We start from the raw sequence: 23,297 nt of genomic DNA, 5'->3' as shown, positions 1-23,297 counted from the left end.
ACATTCATTCATACACTTACATACCCACATACATGCTTACATACACCTACATACACAAATACATAGACTTTCATATACTCATTTTCTCCAAATACACCTACATTATACATTTGACATACTAACATACACAATTTTCACCAACATATTAACATACACCTACAACATATTAACATACACCTACATCCTTACATACACATTTGCATACTTTATACAAACATACATACTAACATACACGTTTTTCACCAACATACTAACATACACATACATACAATTATACAACTTAAACTAAAAATTATACAATTTACATACTAACAATTATACAAACATACATACTAACATACACAATTTACATACCTAAACTAAAAATTATACAATTTCTAAACTTTAAAAAAAAAAAAACTAACCGGTTTTTCAAGTTTCAAGTAGACTAAGACCGCTGAGACGAGGTGGTGCCGGATAAGTGAAGGTGGTGACCGGAGAAGAGATGGTGGTGATCCGAATTTTCTTCCACAAACACAAAAATACACAAAAAAGAGCAAAAATTAAAGCCTATAACATGTATGTAACAAATGTAGAGAAGAAATGTAACATAAAACAAGTTAAACTAACCGATTGGGCAAAAAATCGAGTGTCTCCGGCGGTGGAAGCAAGAGTTTTGGGGGGAAAAGTGAAGAGGAGAGAGGGAAAGGCGCTGATAAGGTCTGTTACGTTTTCACTTTTACCGGCGACAGCCTGTCGCCGGTATTGATTACCTGTCGCCGCTATTAGGTTGACCAGGATAAGATTTGTGTGGCTAGGATTTAATGTGGGACACACACTTTTAGCGGAGACCGCTGTCGCCGCTAATGACCTACTTTTCGTCGCCGGTATTGCCTTTTAAATCCCCAACCATTAGATCAGGATTTTGATCAACGGCTGGCCGGGTTTGGTCTCAGGGTCTGTGACACGGATCGACCAATAGCGGCGACATTAGGCCTGTCGCCGCTAATTGTGTCGCCGCTGATGGCCTCCCATTCTTGTAGTGTGTTGATTTTCTACTAATATTTACTTGTTGATCTATGTTCTCTTCAGCTCATGATGTTTTAGGCTTCTTTGATGATTTAGGGTTTTCAGAGACGGATTTCTTTTGAGTAACTCGAAGGTAAACCTTCATATTATCTCTCGACGACGCCATGAACTTCAATTGAGTATGATTTTCTCAAATTTCTGTATGTGTTTGATCGTTTAATGGAAGTGTAAAACGTAATGCACTTTTGTTTGAAGCCTTTCTGTGTATATTCAACGGCGGTTATTTTGGAATTTGACGATAATACCCTTGAAAGCCCGGAGAGCGTGTTTAAATGACAATTTTTAATTTGATTTTGATCTAGACCGTAGATTGTGCAATTGGACGGTTATGATTGCTTCCTATCCTTCTTAGCGAAATAAACTTCGTATTGTATCTCCACCTTGTATACTTAATCTATTTGCATCTTAAACTAACTAATAACTTTTTGCAATTATGACCCGTTCCTTGAAGCCTTACTAGAGGAACCACATTATAAGGTTTATCCACTAACAAGGAAGTTAACATTAAATCCTACTAAGAATCATGCTTCAGTTCTTTGAAGAGTCTGCTTTCTTGAATGCATGCATCAAACGCATGTGATGAAATACAATATGTATCTAATTTTCGGACCCACCACCAGTCAACCACCTCCAACCTCCCACCTGGTTCGTGGCAAAAATATAATGATTTGGAAAGAAAAAGGTTACGACCCATTATCAATATTTAGACTCTAGATATGCATAGGTAGATAATGGTAATACACACAACATACATTAACCAATTTTACGTATAGCCTAGCATATAGTTATAAACTTTATATTCTTAACTTTGATTAGTGGGATTTGGTAATGTGTCTCAACAAGTATAAATAGGAATGCGGTCTTCATGTCATTTGGCATAACCACATAATAAGCTATTTGTTGGGTACTCGTTAATCATTATGGCTTTCTATCCAAACGTGATATCTATGTTGAAAATAATTGTTGTGCTATTGTTATCTAAAACTATATTTGTAGTTGCAAGGCATGGACAATGGTCCAAGGAAGAAAAAGTAAACGTCCAGAATGTTAAAGATCTTGTGACAAACTTGCCTGGTCAGCCTAGTGTAGACTTCCGACACTATGCTGGATATGTGACTGTAAATGAGAAAAAAGGAAGGGCACTATTTTACTGGTTTTATGAAGCCTGGACTCTTCCACATGAGAAGCCCTTGGTGTTGTGGTTAAATGGAGGTAAACATGTTAAAGTAACTCTATTTGAATTGTTGTTTTGCTATAAAATAGTATAAGATTTTATGTATGTTTTTGATCATCCTAGATCACCGTTTTTCTTTTTTGGTAACCATGAGAACCAGTATTTTGGTAAACTCACGGTACTCGACCAGTCATGGGCGAATATAGCTAATAAATAAGGGTAGCCCCCGCTACCCCTTGACGCTCCGGCGGTAGTGTAAATTTTGGAAAAATTTGACGTGTTTTCTATTTTGTTACCCCTTTTTTTGAAACGTTGCCGTTTAAGAATTTTCTAGATCCGTCATTGCAACCAGTAACCTATTACTAACCCACGGGATCAGGTAAAATGCAACCAGCTTATACTAGGCAGGTGAGCTCCATGATGTTATGGTATGAATTAGTGGAAGTAGCATTTGAACCTTAGAACAGGGGAATCGGATGCTTATCACTCTACCATCCCTTTAGAGTTTTACATGATGTATGGAAGTCTATACTATAGTTAGGAATTGAATTTAATGGGACCCTTTCAATCCTACCTCAATAACTTATTATCAAGAAAACATTTTTATAGTCACTTTCATTAGTTTTGGGACCCAAAAGAAATTCTTTTGATAACAAGTAACTATCAGTTAACTTTTTTTCCTTTTATCTAAACGTATATCTACATTGGGTGTATTGAATATGCGAGGTGAATCAAAATATTAAAATTTTACACGAAATATAAGTGTAATGTTCCGGTAGCACAAAGTTTTATGAAGCAAAGGAAGTATTACTATTCATCGTTATACAATTTGATCACCACTTACCAAAGGATTAGTTTAGCTTTGGACATGATTCAGGATTGCTGTCCTTGTGGTGACAAGCTGCTGTGTGTTTCAGGTCCTGGGTGTTCATCAGTGGGATATGGAGCTACACAGGAGATTGGGCCATTCATTGTGAATACAGACGGAAAAGGTCTTCATCTCAATCCCTACTCGTGGAACAGAGGTATCATTCACACTACTTATGTGTACATGTTATTGTTTCGTGAACCGGGGGTCTCACAGGAAGCAGCCTCTCTATTCCTACAATATAGAGGCATTGGTGGGATTTACTGAGTATGATGATCATGATGACATGTTATTGTTTGGCAGACATTTCTTTAAAAGACATGTTAAACCACCTTAAAAGTTCACTGTTTCTCTAAAGTTTTCATGTGTGCATGTTACCCTTTAGCGGAACAGTATGCCTCACAATGGACGATAACACATGCAATTTCTTAGTTGCATTCTTTTTATAGAAATAATTGATCTGATACATAAGTTGATGTTTGTTAAATGGTTGTGCAGAAGCTAATATGCTTTTCCTTGAATCCCCTGTTGGTGTTGGCTTTTCATACTCAAACACAGCCAATGATTATGATAATCTTGGAGATGACCTCACTGGTGAGTCAAGGAAGCTGGCTTATCACAAGTATTGTAATAGGATGACCTTCATTATAGAACACTAACTTATTCCTTGTTACAAGAAAATAAAAACTAAATTATTTAACATTTTTATTAATGTTTTATATTTTTAAACTATTTACCACTTATTATAGATACGTATGTTATATATATTGGGTTAGGTTAACGTACAATGGCTCTTTGTTGCCCAGAATCTTGATAACGAACAATGAATATCACAATGAACGAATAAACGTAAACTAACCTTTATTGAAAGAATACAAATCTTGAATGTATGTACAAGTGAATTAATTGAGAATATTTTACAATAGAAATCCTAACCCTATTTATACTAACTGAAGAGGTGCGAATCCAATAGACGTGTCTCTTCGCGAACAGTTGCGTCTTTTGATCTTGTGGCTCTCAATCAAAGATGAAGAGGTGTGTCCCTTCTTGAAAAGTCACGTCCCTGTTTCTTTGTTTCCTGCCGTCGATCAGTGAAGGGATACGTCCCTTGGATGTGTCGATCCAATAACATGTAGGTTACTATCTTTCGTTTTGTCGCATCTAGTCCCCGCACTTCTATCACTAATCTAACTTTAATAAAACTAACTATTAACTAATTACATAACAAACCCTAATACTTATAGGACGTGAAGAGATTATGATTTCATTCACCCCCCTAATCTCGAACATCCTTAAGTTGCACCTTGATCTTTCTCCATGTCTTGCTTGCCATCGTGTGCATGTTGAAGTAGATCATTGCAGTCTTCTTTGATTGCCATTAGGAGAGTTGGTTCCTCGTCTTTCTGCACCAGATTTGTTTCTTCTCCTCTTTGATTTGATTCAGGACAATCTGAGGCATAATGACCAAACTTTTGGCAATTGTAGCATTTAATCTTGCTTAAATCCTTCCCAAACTTCCTTTGGTTGCTTCTACTCTTGTAAGCGTCATGTGATGAATCTTCATCGTCATCTTCTTGTTTGAACTTTCCATCACGCCATTTGTCTTGCGATGAGTTGAACCTTCCCTGTCCATTCTTCCCAAAACGCCTTCCACGGCCATAGTTCTTGTCGCGTCGCGTATACATAAGTTTCTCTTGATTATATACCGGGTTTTCATCCACCAAACCGGTCCTTTCTTCATAGGCTTTCAACCTTCCAATTGTCTCGTCTAGCGTCATTGTTTCTAAATCAGCGAATTGTTCAATGGTTGCAACAATTTGAACGAACCTTTTTGGTACAGAACTCAGAAGTTTCCGTACTAAAGTCGGTTGATCAAAAGTTGATCCAAGACCACTTGCCCTCGTGACAATGCTATTTAGTCTTGCAGTGAACGAATCGATAGTGTCTTCCTCCTTCATCTTTAACATCTCAAACTCTGTTTTGAGCGTTTGAAGACGTGCCTTTTGCACTCGATCTGCACCGACGTGTCTAGTCTTTAATGCATCCCAAATTTCTTTTGCACTCTTGCAACTTGCAACTTGTATTATCATATCTTCCGGTAGTGCTTGAAATAAATAAGCGGTCGCCATCATATCCTTCCTTTCATCCGCTTGCGTATTTTCTTTTGGTTCTATCATTTCCCATAATCCGTTTGCCCTCAAAATGGTTTTTATACGGATTGCCCATACCGTATAGTTTGTAGACTTTAAGATAGGACACTGAAACTGGGAGAACGAACTACCATCTTTAATCACTACCGCGTTTGACGGAGAGGCTCCTCCTGAATCCGCCATAATTTCTTTTCCAACAATTTTCACTTTCTAAACTTTGGTTTTCTCCTAAAACCGAAGTCTATGATTCCAAAAAAAATTCACACTAACTTTCTAACGTGGAATCAAACCAATTTCTAAACCTTATATAAATTCCAGAAAAATAGAACGTAGAACCTGGAATTTGCGAATCGCCCGACTTCTCTTATCGTGATTCACCGCACGGTTTTCTGTCTTTTCTTAACAACCCTCTTGGCTGCGTTTTTTCTTCCTTCTTGATTCGCGATTCTCTAAACACAAACCAAAAAAATCAGCCCCAAACCCGCTTGATTTGCGACTAAACTTCTCAACCGAACACCCTCTTGATGCTTTGATATCACAAAACTTCTCAGATTTTGTGTCTTTTGCAAACTTCAAACAACCCAAACTTCTCAGATTTGCGATTGCTTCTTCAAACCTTAAACCGGAATACAAACTTCTCAGATTTGCTTCCGTCTTCTTAACCCGAATCGTAGCCTCTTGCCGTGATTTGAATTAACAAAAAAACTCAGAATCCAAACACCCTCAGTGATGATCGGATCAAAATCGAACACCCTCCTGATGACCGATTAACGAACGAACAACAATCGTACCCGCTTGATGCGATTGATGTTAAAACTTAACAAAAAACAACCTAATCGACGCCTCCTGCGTGATCAGAATTATTAGGGGAATTCAACCACCCGCCTGATGATTGTTTTCCGAAACGAAATTTGAGCCCTAGGCTCTGATACCACTGTTGCCCAGAATCTTGATAACGAACAATGAATATCACAATGAACGAATAAACGTAAACTAACCTTTATTGAAAGAATACAAATCTTGAATGTATGTACAACTGAATTAATTGAGAATATTTTACAATAGAAATCCTAACCCTATTTATACTAACTGAAGAGGTGCGAATCCAATAGACGTGTCTCTTCGCGAACAGTTGCGTCTTTTGATCTTGTGGCTCTCAATCAAAGATGAAGAGGTGTGTCCCTTCTTGAAAAGTCACGTCCCTGTTTCTTTGTTTCCTGCCGTCGATCAGTGAAGGGATACGTCCCTTGGATGTGTCGATCCAATAACATGTAGGTTACTATCTTTCGTTTTGTCGCATCTAGTCCCCGCACTTCTATCACTAATCTAACTTTAATAAAACTAACTATTAACTAATTACATAACAAACCCTAATACTTATAGGATGTAAAGAGATTATGATTTCACTCTTATCGTATAATATGTATGCGATCATCTCAGCCGTACGATCTGGTGCGAATTCACTCTTGAACATGTGATTTGTGCTGAAAAACCAACATGCGAAATTGTTTTATATACCAACATGCGATTTCATCATATTTACCAACATGCGAAATTGTTACAAAAAAACCAACATGCGAATTCGTTAAAAATACCCATATGCGATTTCCAACACGCTTTTTTATAACATGAGATTTCACAATACCGTACGAGCGTACGATAAGCCCTAATTGTACATTACACTTTTCCTATATATATAAACCATTAAACTAATTTGGCAGTATTTTTTTTTAATTTAGAATGTTTACATATACATGTGTAGGTTATGTGTTGGTAATATAATGTACACATGATTTGAACATGTAAAGGCTTTATATATATGTTGTATATTTCAGGAGAAGATGAATAAATATTACTTTTTACCCAACTTTCTTATGTTTTAAAAACATTTAAGAATGAAAAATTGATTGGTTTATTTTGCTTATTCCTTATCTTAAAAAACTGTGTTATGCCAGTAACCTCTCAGTAATATACACATATATAATATATTGTAATGCAATATGTACTGACCACCTACTTCAATGGAGTATTATAACAGCTAAGGATGCATATGCTTTCCTTCATAACTGGTTCCAAAAGTTTCCTTCGTTTAAGAATAGAACATTTTATATTGCTGGAGAAAGCTATGCAGGTATAGCTCTGAAATGTTTCTCAAAGTTAGAATTAGATTAGAATTACATAAAAACACAAAATCATCTCATCTATTTGACTTATTTTTGCAGGGAAGTATGTTCCAGAACTGGCAGGCCTTATACATGATAAAAACAATGATGCTTCACTGTATATCAACCTGAAAGGCATATTGGTATGGTCACTGATTTGAAGCGAACTGATAACTTTACCGTATAAATAAAAGACGCATCATTCGAATTTTGTGGTTTTTTTAGAATTAATTCTAGTTGGTCTAGAGATTTTAGATATAAGTATTTCTAGTAGGTTTTGTAACATGTTTGACAAATACGTACGCAGCGAACTCAAGGGAATCGGGAATGATCTGACTATGATTGTTTTGAGTTCGCTAGTCAGACAAGCGAACATAGATAAGGACAAAATCAACAAACTTACGCGAATAGTACCTCTCATGACTCTGCATGGAATGAAAGATGGAATTTGCTTCTTTGAACAACGAACTCAAGGCAAGTTTGCTTGTCACAATAGCGAATCGCGCTTGCCCCCTCAGCAGTGGCGAAGCTTGAGATTTCCGACAGGAGGGGCAAAAGTCACCGGACCTAAAAATTTCTATAAAACCGGGTCGTCGTAAACGTATATACCCAAAAATTTCTATACGAAAACTACATACTCTCCACAATGAGCGAAAAGTTCGGGGGGTCGCCCCCCCCTAAAAGCTTCGCTCATGCACCTCAGAGGACTTGCATGAGTTTGCTACCCATGGTAGCAAAACACCAATTTGTCAAACATGTATCAAAAACATCCTAGAAATGCTAATGAAATCTCTAGACCACCTAGAAAGCAAAAAAAAATGATCTTTGTTCTTTATTTGTCGATTTCATTTTATTCCACAAAGGGACTCTTGTTGGATTAATGCTTGAAATGCAGTTAGGTAACCCTGAAACGAATGATGCTGAGGACTGGAAAGGTCTAATTGACTATGCCTGGAGTCATGCTGTAGTATCAGATGAAACTCACAAAATCATAAGAGAAAACTGTGACTTCAACAGTAACAATACTTGGAGCAATGAGGATTGCAGCCAAGCTGTGGATGAAGTTCTAGCACAATATAGTGAGATAGACATTTACAGCCTCTATACATCAGTCTGTATTACCAATTCAGCGTATGCGGATAATAAAGCGATGCAGGTTGTGTTCAAGAAAAGCTCATCTAAGATGGTATGTGCTTATACACTGCATCCACAAAACATGTCTCGTGCACTTATTTTTTTATGCATCTAAGAAAATCATAAACTTTCTAATTTCATCAACTATTTTCTAACTTGAAATAAGGCATGTGTCGTAATTTAATATACCTTGTTAAGCATGCACCTTGCAAAGATCCAAAAGTAACTACTTGTTTGTGACCATTAGTTTAACTTTTTTTAAACAAAGGGCTACTTTTATAAACACAACCCCATTAGTTTAATTGGATACATCATGTAGGGCAACATAGAAGTGGAAAGTAGTAGATAATGGCCAACCCACCAAATTAAATAAGTCAACTGTGCACACTTTATTGACACAGTCTCACACTAATTAATCGTATGATAGGTAATAGGGTGACACAAATAGATTTTGACACGTTGCCCAGTTTTTTTTTCCCAATCCCGTCCAAACAAGCCGGGAACCACCCCTGGCGTGTTTGACTGATTTTTTTGTTTTGGCATTTTTCAAATCACGCTTGGAGCAATTTTGAACAGCCAATCACATTTAATCTTCCTTTTTTAGGCCAATAGCTTTTTTTTGTGGGTTTTTTTATTTTTATTTAATTATCTACACCCTTTTAACATAATGCCCACATCCCCACTACATTCATTTAAGAAAAACGTCCAATAATGCCACTTGCTGACTGTACTGTCACATGGTGAAAAACGTCTAAGGTGAGGGCATTATTCACCCTTACCACTACGCATGGTTTTAGGTGTGGACACATTTCTATTTCTTGAACACTCAAAAAGTACGATAAAATTTATCTGAAAATATAAAAAGAACTGAAAAATATTGGTGAGTAAGTATTTTTCTTATTGGATAACTGAAAACGAGATTTCTTTATAAAAAGATTATAGTAAAAGATGATTAAATGAAAAAAGATAGTAATAAAAACAACTAAACTAATAAATAAATAATATAAAAATCAATAATTATCCTAATACTCAAACGGGAGACTGAATAATTAAGTACCAAACAACCTTAAGGATAAATGTAAAACCAAATGATAATAACTATGGTAGATATAATATATACTCACTTAACACCACCATTCCACCAAGGTTTTTTGCTTCTTATATTATATTATCCAAACAGTTGTTACACTAAAGTGTGAACAATGTTTAACAATAGAAAGTAAATAAGAGCATACAATTTATGTCACGTGATTGTCATTAACTATTAGCTACATATTAAAAATACATTACCTTTACCTATGTATTAAAAGTACATTTTAATGAATAGTAATGAATAGTAATTTCACTAATAGATTAGCAAATGATATTGGGTATCGGTACTGATATCAAATTTATTAAACCGGGTGTATTTTCGGTACCGGTTCAACACCGGTATTCACTGGTTTTTACCCTTAAATACCGGTGTCGTACCAGTACCAAATCGTAACGTAACAGGTATATTCAGTAACGGTACCCACTTTTGGGGATTTCGGTTACGGTATTTTCGGTACCGGTTGTTAACGAGCTCATCAAATCCTGTATCAACGTAGAAATGCAAGTAATTGCACCGTTTAATTTACTTTTCATACACACAGTAAGTAAACTGTATTTCGTTTGAATGAGGTTTTATATACACAACAACTTATGTTGCTTTCTTTTTTGTTTTTTTTTCTGTAATAAATGAATTGTATAATGTAATAACTTGGATATATTTATATTATTGATGAGCAAATCGTATCAAATCCTGTAATCAAACCGGTATCGTATCGGTACCAAATTTACTATACCAAATCATTTTCGGTACCAATTTGGTACCCACCTTTTGACGTTTTCAGAAACGTTACTTTCGGTTCAACATCGCTCTAGCACCATACCTGTATTTATTGATTTTTACCTTCAAATACCATACCGTATTGTAGCGAGCATTTTCGGTGCCGGTACCTAATTTCGATGATTTTCCGGATCGGTACTTTCAGTGCCGTTACCGGTACCGAGTTCATCCATATTTTAACGTGTTAGCACCATAATAACTGAACTGAAAACAACCGAATTTCCAACGTGTAGGACGTGTGGGTCTTATTATTATATATTAGGTTATTAAAATCTTTTTTTAGGAAGGAGTGATTATCCTTGCCACGTCATTTTTATTTATGTTTTGATATTCGGTATCTGCTTGCCGTTACTGACACGCGTTTTGCAGTCATTAGGTCCCCGTCGCAACGCGCGGTTCAGAAAATCAACTAGTTTATAATAAAAAGTAAAAGACTGAAAAAAGTAAGTTGAGAACGACATCATTATATGGAACTAACTAGATCTTGATCATGTTTTCTTTTAGATGCCACGTATAATGGGGGGTTATGATCCTTGCCTCGATGATTATGCAAAAAGTTATTATAATAAACCTGAAGTTCAGAAGGCACTACATGTTGGGGATGGTCTTAATCTCAAGAACTGGACCATTTGCAAGTAATTTAAAAATTGAATTCAAGATTAATTAAGATTATTGACATTACTATATGGCACATTTCTTTTATACAAGCTTTACTACATTTGCTGCAGTATGGACATATTCAATGGCTGGGCGCAATCAAAAGATTCAGTTCTCCCCATTTACAAGAAACTAATTGATGCCAAGTTTAGAATATGGGTCTACAGGTACTAAAATGTTATCTACTACCAGAAATCTATATGTCATACAGAATTTAAAAATAACAATAAATATATAAAATGTGGTCGCAAAATGGTCAGAAATTCAACTGAAAAGTGTAGGTTAACGGAAAGTTGAACAAAATAAAAATTAAAAATAAAAATGTCGGAAGGTGGTTGGAAAATAAAAAAAAAAAAACTATGGTTAGAAAATAGTCCCGGAACAATGTCGGAAATAATATAACACTAGATCTTGCAAAATATAACAAAGTTGTATTAACTAATGATGACAAATAGTACTTGATAAAGGTACTAATAATGTACATTCTATCCGACTAGTTTCCGAGAAACATTTTTTTTTTCTTTTATTCTTTCTTTTTTTATCGGAATTTAGTCGGAAGTTTCCTACAAATTTCCGACCATACTTTTTTTGGTCGGTAAATTGTCGGAAATTAGTCGCAAAAACCAGGTACCAAATTTCAGTCAGCTTTTTCCCGGAAAATGATCGGAATTTTCTGACCAAACATGTTTTGTTGGAAATTGTGGTCAGAGTTTTTCAGTTTTCTAGTAGTGTTGCAAGAACTTTGTTAGGCCACACGGGGCGGTCCCGTGATGGCATTGTACAACGCGTGAAATGGTCACGCTACACCGCCGCCGGTGGTTTCATCACGCGTGGAAGAGTTAACGCGTTGTGGTGGTCACGCGTTGAAGTTTGGAACTTTGTGTATGGTGGGTTGTACTCTAGTGCTGAGGAGTTGTACACTGATGGAATAAATAAAAAAGGTTGTGATATCATCACTAGTGATGCCACCCCCCTACATTTCTATCACTAGTGATAGAATATTGATTGTACACATGGCATAACTTGATTGGATAATGGGAGTGATAGTTTCTATCATTAGTGAACCACCCCTCCTTCCCTTAGAAAACGTCATCGGAAAATTGTTAGATGTTTTTTCCAAGCACTAATTTTTCTGCACACGAGATTTTGTCGGAAATTGGACGGAAACAACCTTTTCCGACTAACTTCTGACCAAAATCTTATTAGTAGGAAACATATCAGTTTCCTGTAGTGATCAAAATAGTATTCAAAGTTTTATTTATTGATATGATCTATAAGAATTCAAAAGAGCTGATCCAAGATAATATTATTTTTTTTCTGTATTGAAAAATTGAAAACTGTATATATCTTTATACAGATATTACAATGAAAAAACTAACGATAAAACTTGCAAACCATTAATTGTGGTAAAACACCAATAACTATCCAGATAATCACACTACATATAGAATAATAACTAACAAACATCAAAAGATAAATGATAAACTCTGCTAACATAACCATGTTTTGTTTCTGGGTGCTATAGTGGAGATACCGATGGGAGAGTCCCTGTGTTGTCCACAAGATACAGTTTAAGCTCTCTAGGACTACCTATTACTCGAGCATGGAGGCCCTGGTACCACCAAAAGCAGGTGATATTATTAATTCTACTCAAAAGTTAGAACTTTAGGTAGATTGTTATTAAGTTTTTATATCTGGACCATCAAATTAGATACATCATATTGTCTTACTCTTTGCATGATTTTGCAAAATTCGATTGTAACCAACGCATACATTTGTTATGGGGCTTGAGTAAGCATAGTATCACCTAAATTTCTAAAAATGATGGCACTTTACATTCACAAGGAATGAAAGTAACATTGGGGCGTGGTGTTTCTAAACGACACGCATTTCCATCAGTTACTTATGGCCATGTAACTCCAAACGGTATACAAGTTATTTCCTTTTTAATTTAGGTAACTTCTGGTATCGTTTGGGTCTATGTAGCTGGTTCAAGTATGGGTGTGCTAAATCTTGAATCTGCTCGGTATCACTAGTAACTTTTACACCTTTCCCAAAATAGAAATTATGTTTGGTTTTTAAAATTTGCCCCTTTTTCAGGTTGCTGGTTGGCTGCAGGAGTATGAAGGTCTTACTTTTGCTACATTTAGAGGAGCTGGCCATGCAGTACCCATCTTCAAACCGAGTGAATCACTGGCATTCTTCACTTCCTTTCTCCTTGGAAAAAATCCACCTCTAAAACGATAAACGTGGCGTCAGTCGGGGATTGTCTTTCAGCTTACCACACATGAAGAATTTCCTATACATAACTATTAATTTCCTAGAAAACAATCTTCTACTTCAGTGTATTAATAATAATCCATATGATGTGTGTGGGTTCTCCAAAAATAATTAAATAATAATGCATGTAACTTAAGCAACCATTTGATAGAACTTATGACAAATAGTTATATGAATAATGCAAAGTTTAGTTTGCCGAATCGTATCATAAATAGTTCCAAATGGTACATTTCGCAAGACCTACCTTCTTAGTCACTTTAACATGCAAATATCACCTAAATACTTTATTAGTTAACTTTTACAATGGCATTTAATGAATATATAATTTACTCTTCATGCAACCATTCAAGAAACGAACGCATGACGAATTGCCATCTATCACGTGTTAGGCGAGATGGAAGCGGAAAAAGGATAAACAAAGAAAATTACTCTTTGAGAGAAAATGGATATATTGTTAAATGCACTTGTTAGAAAAAAGGAATGGTTCATTGATTGAGGGATCACTGAAATCCAAATATTGAGCAACAATTATAGAGGTTGACCGAACTGTTTACAGCCCAAATGACAGCCAATATTTTCTCCTTCCTACCTTTCTTTTGTCTTCTAGAATAGTATAAATATGTGATGTTTATTCAATGTTATAAACAACTCAAAATATCAATAAACAATACAATTCAGTTCTCCATTCTTTCTTCACTCGTTAAGATGGTATCGGAGCGGGTTCTATAATCTGCTCATCATCTACCTAAGACAGATCCAAGCCACGGCGAGTCACCATGTCCGATGACAACAACTTCGGTAACGACTTAACCTTACAACTAGCCAACCTTCTAAAAAATTCTCAACCAAAAGGCCCAAAACTTTCCGACAGTTTACAGATAAATCTGAAACTGAATAGCCAAAATTATGCTCTATGGACCCGGATGATTCGGGTCGCCATTGGCGGAAGATCAAAAAACCTATTGAAACACCTTATCTCAAACCCACCAGACCGAAACCATGAAACATACAACCAATGGGAGCAAGACGACCTAGTCGTATTCTCATGGTTGATAATTCAAAACATCGAACCTACCCTTGCAGGTAACCTTACCGAGTTTCCCATAGCAAAGTCATTATGGGACGCCTTGGTAGTTACCTATAGTAGTGGTCGGGACAAACTTCAAACTTTCAATCTCCATGTAAAAGCTAATGATATCAAACAGAACAACCCCTCTCTCGAAGAACTGTGGATTACATTTCAAGGAGTGTGGGGAGAGATTGATCGGATTGACCCAAATCCGATGACATGATCGGAATGAACAGAAGGTATTCCAGTTTTTAAACGCCCTCGATCGGGAAGTATGACCCAATAAAGAGGGAGATACTCCGGTCAGAACCACTTCCAATGGCGGAGGCCGCATACGCCACTATTCGCAAGGAGGCCGCTCACCAGAACATCCTCTGAGCACCTCTCAATGACACACAGGGCATTGCAGCAGGTTTGATAGCCACTGAATCGGAAGGGTTGGGGCTTGCATCTAAGGGATACTGGCGAAGTGATGTAAAAAAACAGTATGGCTAAAGAAGACAAGTCTCACCTTAAATGTGACCACTGTGGTATGACAAAGCATACCAAGGACCAGTTTTTTAGACTCGTTGGATATCCAGAGTGGTGGTCCGATGGTCACAAGAAAGGCGTAAAACTTACGGCATAGGAGAAGGGGAAAACACCCCCCACCGTCAACCGTGAAACCGCCGGAGATGGGAACCGGAATAGTAGCGGATTTAGAAGAATGGCGGCGGCGGTTGAACACAGTGGGGAGGATGGAAGTTTTACCATGAATACAGGTATTGGGGTTGAGAGAGATGGACTCTTGAAAACCCCACTTTAGAAAAAACAAAAATATCTACCAAAAAACTTCTCGAAGCCTCTGTTAACTCAAAAAGCAAAATTGCAATTTAGTCAAAATGAAAAGAGTAAATTACAAAAATCGTCCTTTATGTATGTCACTTATTGCAAACGGTGTCATTTGTCTTCAATAATTACAGAAAATGTACTCGATGTTTGTAAACCCTTGCAAGTTATGTCCTTTAGCTCTAACTCAGTTAATTTTTGTTGTTAAATCTGACCAAATGGACCCCACATGAGGATATATTGGTCATTTTACCCTAAATACTAAAAAAATAAAATTATAAAAAATTCAGAGCTTTTCTCTCTCTCTCTCTCTCTCTCTTAGAATGACAGATCTCTCTTTCTCTTTCTCTCTTAACTCCCTCTCTCTCTCCCTCTTCACACCACCATTCTAGCACCACCACCACCACCACCATAAACAACCCACCACCACCATCACCACCACCACCACCATCACCGCCTTCCACCACCACCGTCACCACCCACCCCACCTCCATCAGAACCTTCCACCACCACCCACCCCTCTATCATCACAACCTTCCACCACCGCAACTACCTCTGCAATAGATCGTGATCCACCGGTCACCAATGGAGCGGCGACAACTTCTACTAAATCCAGAACCTTCATATCTTTCTACATAACAACAAAAACCCAACTTCATTTCCCCTCACAACACTAATAATGTAATGATTTTTACAATAATATCAAGATACCCAACTAAACATACATATAAAGTTTGCATTTTTACAATAATATTCAGTATAAAGAAAGCAATTAACAATAATGTGATGATTAAGTTACCTTTTGTGGGTGAATTGAACTTGATTAGGGTTGTGTGAAGAAGAACAAATGGGTCTGAATCTGCGAATGGAGGAAGTGGGTTGGTTAGGGTTGTTGAAGAAAGATGATTTTGAAGTGGTGTAGAGGGAAGAACAAGAGAAGATTGCAGCCATTGTTGGAAGCAGAACTCGCCAGAGGAAATGGGTTGGTTAGGGTTGTTAAGAGAAGATTGCAGCCATTTTTAAACATATAATTATTTTATGTATTATCTTTTATAATTATCTAATTTAGTATTTAGGATAAAATGACCAATATACCCTCATGCGGGGTCCATTTGGTCAGATTTAACCACAAAAATTAACTGAGTTAGGGCTAAAGGACATAACGTGTAAGGATTTGCAAACATCGAGTGCGTTTTCTGTAATTATTAAAGATAAAGGACACAGTTTGCAATAAATGACATACATAAAGGACGACTTTTGTAATTCTCCCAAATGAAAATTTCAATTCATCAAAAGATGATATCTTGAAACCATCTCTGACGACTCCACTTTATCAAAAAGAAAATTGCAACTTAGTCCCTCAAAAAACAAGCTTTAATGGTTTCATATATTTTATAAAAGAAAGTTTTAAACTTTGCAAAAACCACCCAAACTATGGTGGTAATGCAAATATAGCTAAAAATTATGGTGAAAAGTGGGATAATTCGTGGATATTTGATTGTGGGGCAACCGATACAATGACTTATGATTTTTCGGATCTTACGTCATTATCCAAACCTAGAAGAGAATATATAAAAACAACAAATGGCGAAAAAATGGGCGTGAAATTAGGAGGAACGATTGAGATTTCTTCGACACTTAGACTTTCTAATTGTCTTTACGTGCCTTCACTATCATATAAACTTTTATCAATAAGCTATGTTACAAAAGAACTCAATTGCTCAGTTCTCATGCAACCAACCTTTTGTCTCTTACAGGATATCAGGATGGGATGGATTATTGGGCGTGGCACTGAAAGACAAGGATTATATTAGGTGGATGAGGTGACTCAAAACGGTACTGTGATGCTGGCTCATGGAACACCAGAACGGGAAGCATGGTTATGGCATAGAATATTGGGACATCCATCTACGGGTTATTTACATATTTTGTTTCCTAAACTTTTTCCTTCGAATAATACATCTCCTTGTGAAACTTGTGTATTGGCTAAAAGCCACAGGCAAACCTTCAAACCAAATAACATGAGGGTTGATGTGCCATTTTCATTAATTCACTCTGATGTTTGGGGTCCTACTCCTATTATTGGGGGGCAAAACTACCGTTTTTTGTAATATTCGTGGATGATTGTACACGAATGACTTGGATCTATTTCTTAAAAAATAAATCTGAAGTCCTTGATAGATTCGTCATATTTCATGCTATGATTCAAACTCAATTTCAAACAAATATTCAAATTTTTCGATCTGATAATAGGGGGAATTCGTTAACACACAAATGAGACAATTTTTTGAAACCAAAGGGATAGTTCACCAAACTACCTGCCCTCATACTCCAGAACAAAATGGTGTCGTTGAGTGGAAGAATCGCATTCTGTTAGAAATAATGAGGGCCCTTCTAATTAATCACAGGTTCCAAAAGTTTTTTTGGCCTGAAGCCTTAGCTACAGCGACCTATCTTATCAACCGTCTCCCAAACAAAATCCTCAAACTGAAAACCCCATTAGAAACCTTGGAAGAATTTACCAAAATTCCACCTATTCTTACACTTGAACCCAAAGTCTTTGGGTGCATAGCTTTTGTGCACATACCCAAATCTCATCAGAATAAAATTGATCCATGTGCTGAAAGGTGTGTCTTTGTTGATTATGGAGTTAACCAAAAGGGTTACAGATGCTACAACCCTGAGACACGTCACATGTTTACGACCATGAATTGTGACTTTCTCGAAACCAAGTACTACTTTTCTTCCCAACACGTTGGCCAGGGGGAGGGAGAGTGTGACACACTGAGTTGGTTGAAATATGTCATAACGCCAGAAGGAAGTTGTAACAATCACAATACCATCAATGAAGTCTCTGAGAATCCTATACAACCTTATTCGACTGCGAGTGCCACCGAAGATACTCCTCCCGACCCGATACCTGAGGTAAGTGACTCCCACTCTTCTGAATCTGTTGCAAATGTTGATATTACTGATGGTCCTAGTGCTTCTGGTCAAAGAGAAACATAACAGAATGTTGAAGTATTACAAGATAATGAAGAAACCCCACAGGAAGAAGCTTCTCAACAGTATGTGTTACCACCAAGGGTTAACAAGGGAGTCCCACCAAAAGATATTCTCCAGAAAAGGAGTCCAGAAACTCAAAATACCCTATGGCCAACATAGCTAAAAGGAACCTATCCGAGGAAGCAAGAGCCTTCGCTACAACAAGCCCTAAAATCAAAAAAACCGGAAGAATGCCATGGAGACTGAAATGGAAGCCCTGGTAAAGAATGAAACATGGGAGAAATGTGCTCTGCCACAAGGAAAAAAACCTGTGGGATGTCACTGGGTCTATACGGTGAAATATAAACCGGATGGTACTATCGAAAGGTATAAGGCCCGGTTAGTTGCTAAAGGCTACACTCAAACATATGGGTTCGATTATTCCGAAACCTTTTCTCCAGTTGCAAAACTGGACACAATTAGGGTTCTCTTCTCCATAGCTGTAAATGAAGGGTGGCCACTTCACCAATTTGACGTTAAAAATGCTTTCCTACATGGAGAGTTAAAAGAAGAAGTTTATATGGAAGCTTCACCCGGATTCTTACATAACTTTAAACCCGGTGAAATTTGTCGTTTGAAGAAATCGTTTTATGGGTTGAAACAATCTCCCCGAGCCTGGTTTGGGAAGTTCACCTTAGCAATGAAAAAATATGGGTTCAGGCAAAGCAACTCGGATCATACCTTGTTTCTTAAATGAAGAAGAGATTTTGTGACCTATTTAATAATCTATGTTGATGATATGATTATTACAGGAAATGATAAAGGAGAAATGGCAAAGTTAAAAGAAGTTTTATTCACTGAATTCGAGATGAAAGACCTGGGAAGGCTCAAATACTTCCTTGGAAATGAAGTATTAAGGTCAAAACAAGGGATCTTCATCATTAGAAGAAATATACTCTTGACTTGCTGGCAAAAGTTGGAATGATCGATTGCAAACTAGCAGAAACTCCCATGATTGCAAATCAAAAATTTATGTGGAAAATGGGGCAGAGTTGGCTAATATGAATAGGTACCAATGAATAGTGGGAAAGCTAATATATCTTTCACACACTCGTCCAGACATAGCCTGTGCAGTAGGAGTAATAAGCCAGTTCATGCACAAGCCACAAGTCACACATATAGAGGCAGCCTTAAGAATCTTCAGATATCTCAAGAGAATAGTTGGTCATGGAGTCCTCTTCAAATCAAACAGTCATTTAAAAACTCATGTATTTACTGATGCAGATTGGGCAGGGGATAAAGGGAACCGAAGATCAACATCAAGTTACTTTACATTAGTTGGTGGAAATCTTGTCACATGGAGAAGTAAAAAACAGAAGGTTGTTGCTCTTTCAAGTGCCGAAGCTGAATTCAGAGGAATAGCGCGGGGTCTAACAGAAGTTTTATGGGTGCGAAAACTCCTAGCTGAGATTGGTTCCTCCAAAAGAAACTAGCAAGATCATGTGTGACAATGAAGCTGCAATTCAAAAATCGGAGAACCCCGTACAACATGATCGAACTAAACATGTCGAAGTGGACAGGCAATTCATTAAAGAAAAACTTGAAGCAAAAATAATTGAATTACCATCTGTCCGATCTGAAGACCAACTGGCAGACATCTTGACCAAAGCGGTTGGAGTGAAGATCTTGTCACGGCCCCCATCCCGGTTTTACCCGGTCCAGGAGCCGCGGGACAGAAACCCGTGGTATTGATTATTTGATTTGACAGCGGAAGTTTAACAGGACCTTTAAACTTGAAAATGTCCGATTATTTTATTCCATAATTTGGGACGAACCCGTAATTTACTGATGTGCACAAAATGCAACATATAAATTACATCAATTGTGGCATAAAACTAACCCTTTTTTAGTACTAATGTTGGAAAAAGTGTGCTTTTGTCTTCCTTTTGTATTTTCAGGATTAAATGAGCTCAAATGAACAAAATAAGCAAAAATACAACTAAATCTAACATAAATACAAGAAAAGGAACAAACGTGGCATGCCCGACCTCTCGACTGCATCTTTCCAAAGCAAAACAAGAAGACAGAAGGCTGAACACGCCCCGTGCTCGGTGAGAACGGGGGCGTGCCCAAGTGTCAGCAGAAAAGACAAAGTGATAGAAGCTTCTACTGCCCACCACGGGGCCATGCTCAGCGGACACGGGGGCGTGGTCAACTGTTGCAGACGCATTTAATGAAATTGCGAATTGCAATTAATGAAGAGAGAGACTCGGATGGACACGGGGTCGTGCCCAGCGGACACGGGGTCGTGCCCAGGCTTCTGTTCAGCCTATATATAGGAGTGCTTGGAGCTCTTGCAACTCATCCCTTGGCACACCACCTCTCTCACACTTCACCCAACACCCACCACCATCACAACACCATCATCCACCACCATCATCCATTGTCCATCATAGAGTGTGTGAGTCGTCTCGGGATCCAAGATTGATCGTAAGAGTTCTTGACAATCAAAGGCCATGTTTGCCTAAGTCTCTTACATCACTTGGTGAAGACAAGTGTTTAGTGTAATACTTTTTATTTTTAATATTTTGCACTTTTTAAATGGTTTTGTATTAATGACTTTAATTACTAGTTTCTTATGTTGAAGGTGATTCTTCCTTATCGTTTGTCCGTGGTGTCTTGGCATTATTTTACTGTCTATATAAAATAAAAGATTTTCACCATTCATATCTCCACGGTCTATATGGAGGTATGTTGGCTACCTGGTCGGGGGTTAAGGTAACGGTTTGGTAAGAGTCTTGCCATTGTTTAGTGTATAGATCCTGCAAAGGACCTGGGTCAAATTTAGTAGGACCTCCTTCAATACCCAACGGTATTGGATGGCGGGGGTCCAAACTCTTTGATCCCCTCATAAGTTAAACTACTATTAAAACTTTAACCCGGCTACTTAGGACTGTATCCCTGTTGACTCAGACTACTTAGCCGAGGGTAACGTCGCCTTCAAAAGAGGGGCCTACCACATTATGCATTAATAACTTAGTTAATTATCTTTCAATAATCCGACCCTTTAGGATTGTATCCTTGCTGACTCAAACTACTGGGTTGAGGGTAACGCCGCCTTTAAAAGAGGGGCCTACTACAATAACTAAGATAATCTCTTAAACAAGTGCAAAAGTGCAAAAATAATCAAAAGTTACACTACACACGAGTCAGATCCAAGTGATTCATCTTGTCTATCTGTTTTTATTTTTATTTTATTTTGAGCATTTTAGTTAGTTTTATTTTTCTAGTTTAAAAACCTTTTTCTAACATTTTGATTTGATTAGACGTGGAGGATAAACTGGTACTAAAGGCTCTTGTGTCCTTGGACGACCTCGGTATCTTACCAACACTATACTACGTCCACGATGGGTGCACTTGCCCATATGTGTGTTTAGTGTTAGTGAATATCGTGTTTATAAATTTAAAACTTGGCTAAAAAGTGTAAAAAGGGCTTAAAATATACACCTAAAATATATACACACTAACACGCATCAAGTTTTTGGCGCCGTTGCCGGGGACACAAGGATTTTAAAAAAGTTAGGAATCAGCGGCCTAATCATTTTTTCTATTTTAGTTTTATTTTTTTTAGGATTTTCTTAGTTTTTCAGCTTCTGCAGAACTCAGCACGGGCCGCGCCCGCTGAACACGCCCCGTGCTCAATCATTGGAACTGGCAATCCTGTTTTAAGTCAGACAGTAAGCTGAACACGGGGCCGTGCCCACTGAACACGCCCCCGTGCCCAAGATTCAGTTACTGAAAACAAAACCGTAAGATCCCGACGGTTGGTAATTTCTGACACAAACATGAGTGATAATGATATTTTTTACTTTCAGCACTCTTAAGGTACGTGGTGTCAATTATGTGGTGGCGGTCATAAAGAATTAGAATGCTATTTACTAAACTATAAGCCCCACTATATAGACCCATCGTTTTCCTGTAGCCTTAAGAGGGGCGAAAGTAAAAATAATCCTTATCTCTCCCTCGAATGCGCTCAACCAGATATTCTAGGAGAAATGCTCCTCGACGAACTATTTCAACTAGAAGATCTAGTTCTTAATTGGTTAAAAGAACTTAAGATGGATTTCCTTAATTCATCTCAAGACGATGACCAAGAAGAATTGTTGGGTTCGCATTCAAATAAAAACAACCTCGTTGCTTCCAACAATACCTGCCACTCTAGCGAGGACTTGGACGATAGTCGTCCCTGTGCCGATTGTGCCGTGAAGGACTCCCCATCGACTTCGTTCGATGCATACATAGACCTGAGCGATTCGGCATACACCTTCTTTAACGAGAGCCCGGGAAAGGGTTGGACTTGTCCACCTACATTTAGCATAGGAATCACCCTCACCGACAACCTCTTGCGTTCTCGTCTTAATCTAGAGCAATGAAGGTATCTTAGGCACTTTGGGGTTGTTCCATCCAGTAAGGAACCGCCCGATCCGGATGAGTTCCTTGAAAATAGGCAACTTCCATAAGACAGCTTCCAGACACGGGGTCGTGCCCAGGTCAACACGCCCCCGTGTCCACCAAAAGATTCTCTTCTGATTTCATCAGAATACGGACAAAAATGTGTCAGGATTCTGTCTGCACACGGGGCCGTGCCTAGCCAACACGGGGCCGTGTCCAGCGTGCTGTCGTTTTCTATAAATGCAGCCAGATTCCTGCTCATTTGGACCACTTCAAAAGACAGAGATTCCTGAGATCTTCACTCATACTATCCTAGGTATGTTCTAAAAGAAGGTTCTCAAGAGCCATCTTGTCTTTTCCACTTTTGTTCATTACCTTCTTCCTCAATTTTCAATCACTACCTCCATTAAAGTTTGGAAGCTTCATGATTCCAACCTTTATTGTGGTGTTTGTAAGGTTATTATTCAAGGAATCTTGTTTAAAATAAGTTGTGCAACTTTGCTTTGAATTATTTATGCTTAAAATTAACCAATGAACCAAGAAAATAATTTAAAACTCCAAGATTCCTTGCTTTGAAAACCTGCAGATGACTGGACACGG

General features: G+C 37.7%; 1 protein-coding gene across 1 annotated transcript; it reads left to right on the top strand.

The window, feature by feature from the left end:
* Nucleotides 1-1,988: 1,988 nt before the first annotated feature.
* Nucleotides 1,989-13,331, top strand: LOC110935679 (serine carboxypeptidase-like 31). Its single transcript, XM_022178047.2, has 10 exons — nt 1,989-2,280; nt 3,160-3,267; nt 3,609-3,704; nt 7,299-7,391; nt 7,483-7,565; nt 8,318-8,608; nt 10,931-11,061; nt 11,155-11,250; nt 12,609-12,714; nt 13,184-13,331. Exons 1-10 carry the CDS (start codon nt 1,989-1,991, stop codon nt 13,328-13,330), a joined length of 1,443 nt encoding a protein of 480 aa, XP_022033739.1. The 3' UTR covers nt 13,331.
* Nucleotides 13,332-23,297: the final 9,966 nt, after the last annotated feature.

This window comes from Helianthus annuus, chromosome 11, assembly GCF_002127325.2.
Source record: "Helianthus annuus cultivar XRQ/B chromosome 11, HanXRQr2.0-SUNRISE, whole genome shotgun sequence".
Lineage (NCBI taxonomy): Eukaryota > Viridiplantae > Streptophyta > Magnoliopsida > Asterales > Asteraceae > Helianthus > Helianthus annuus.
This window is presented reverse-complemented; position numbering and strand designations above follow the sequence as displayed.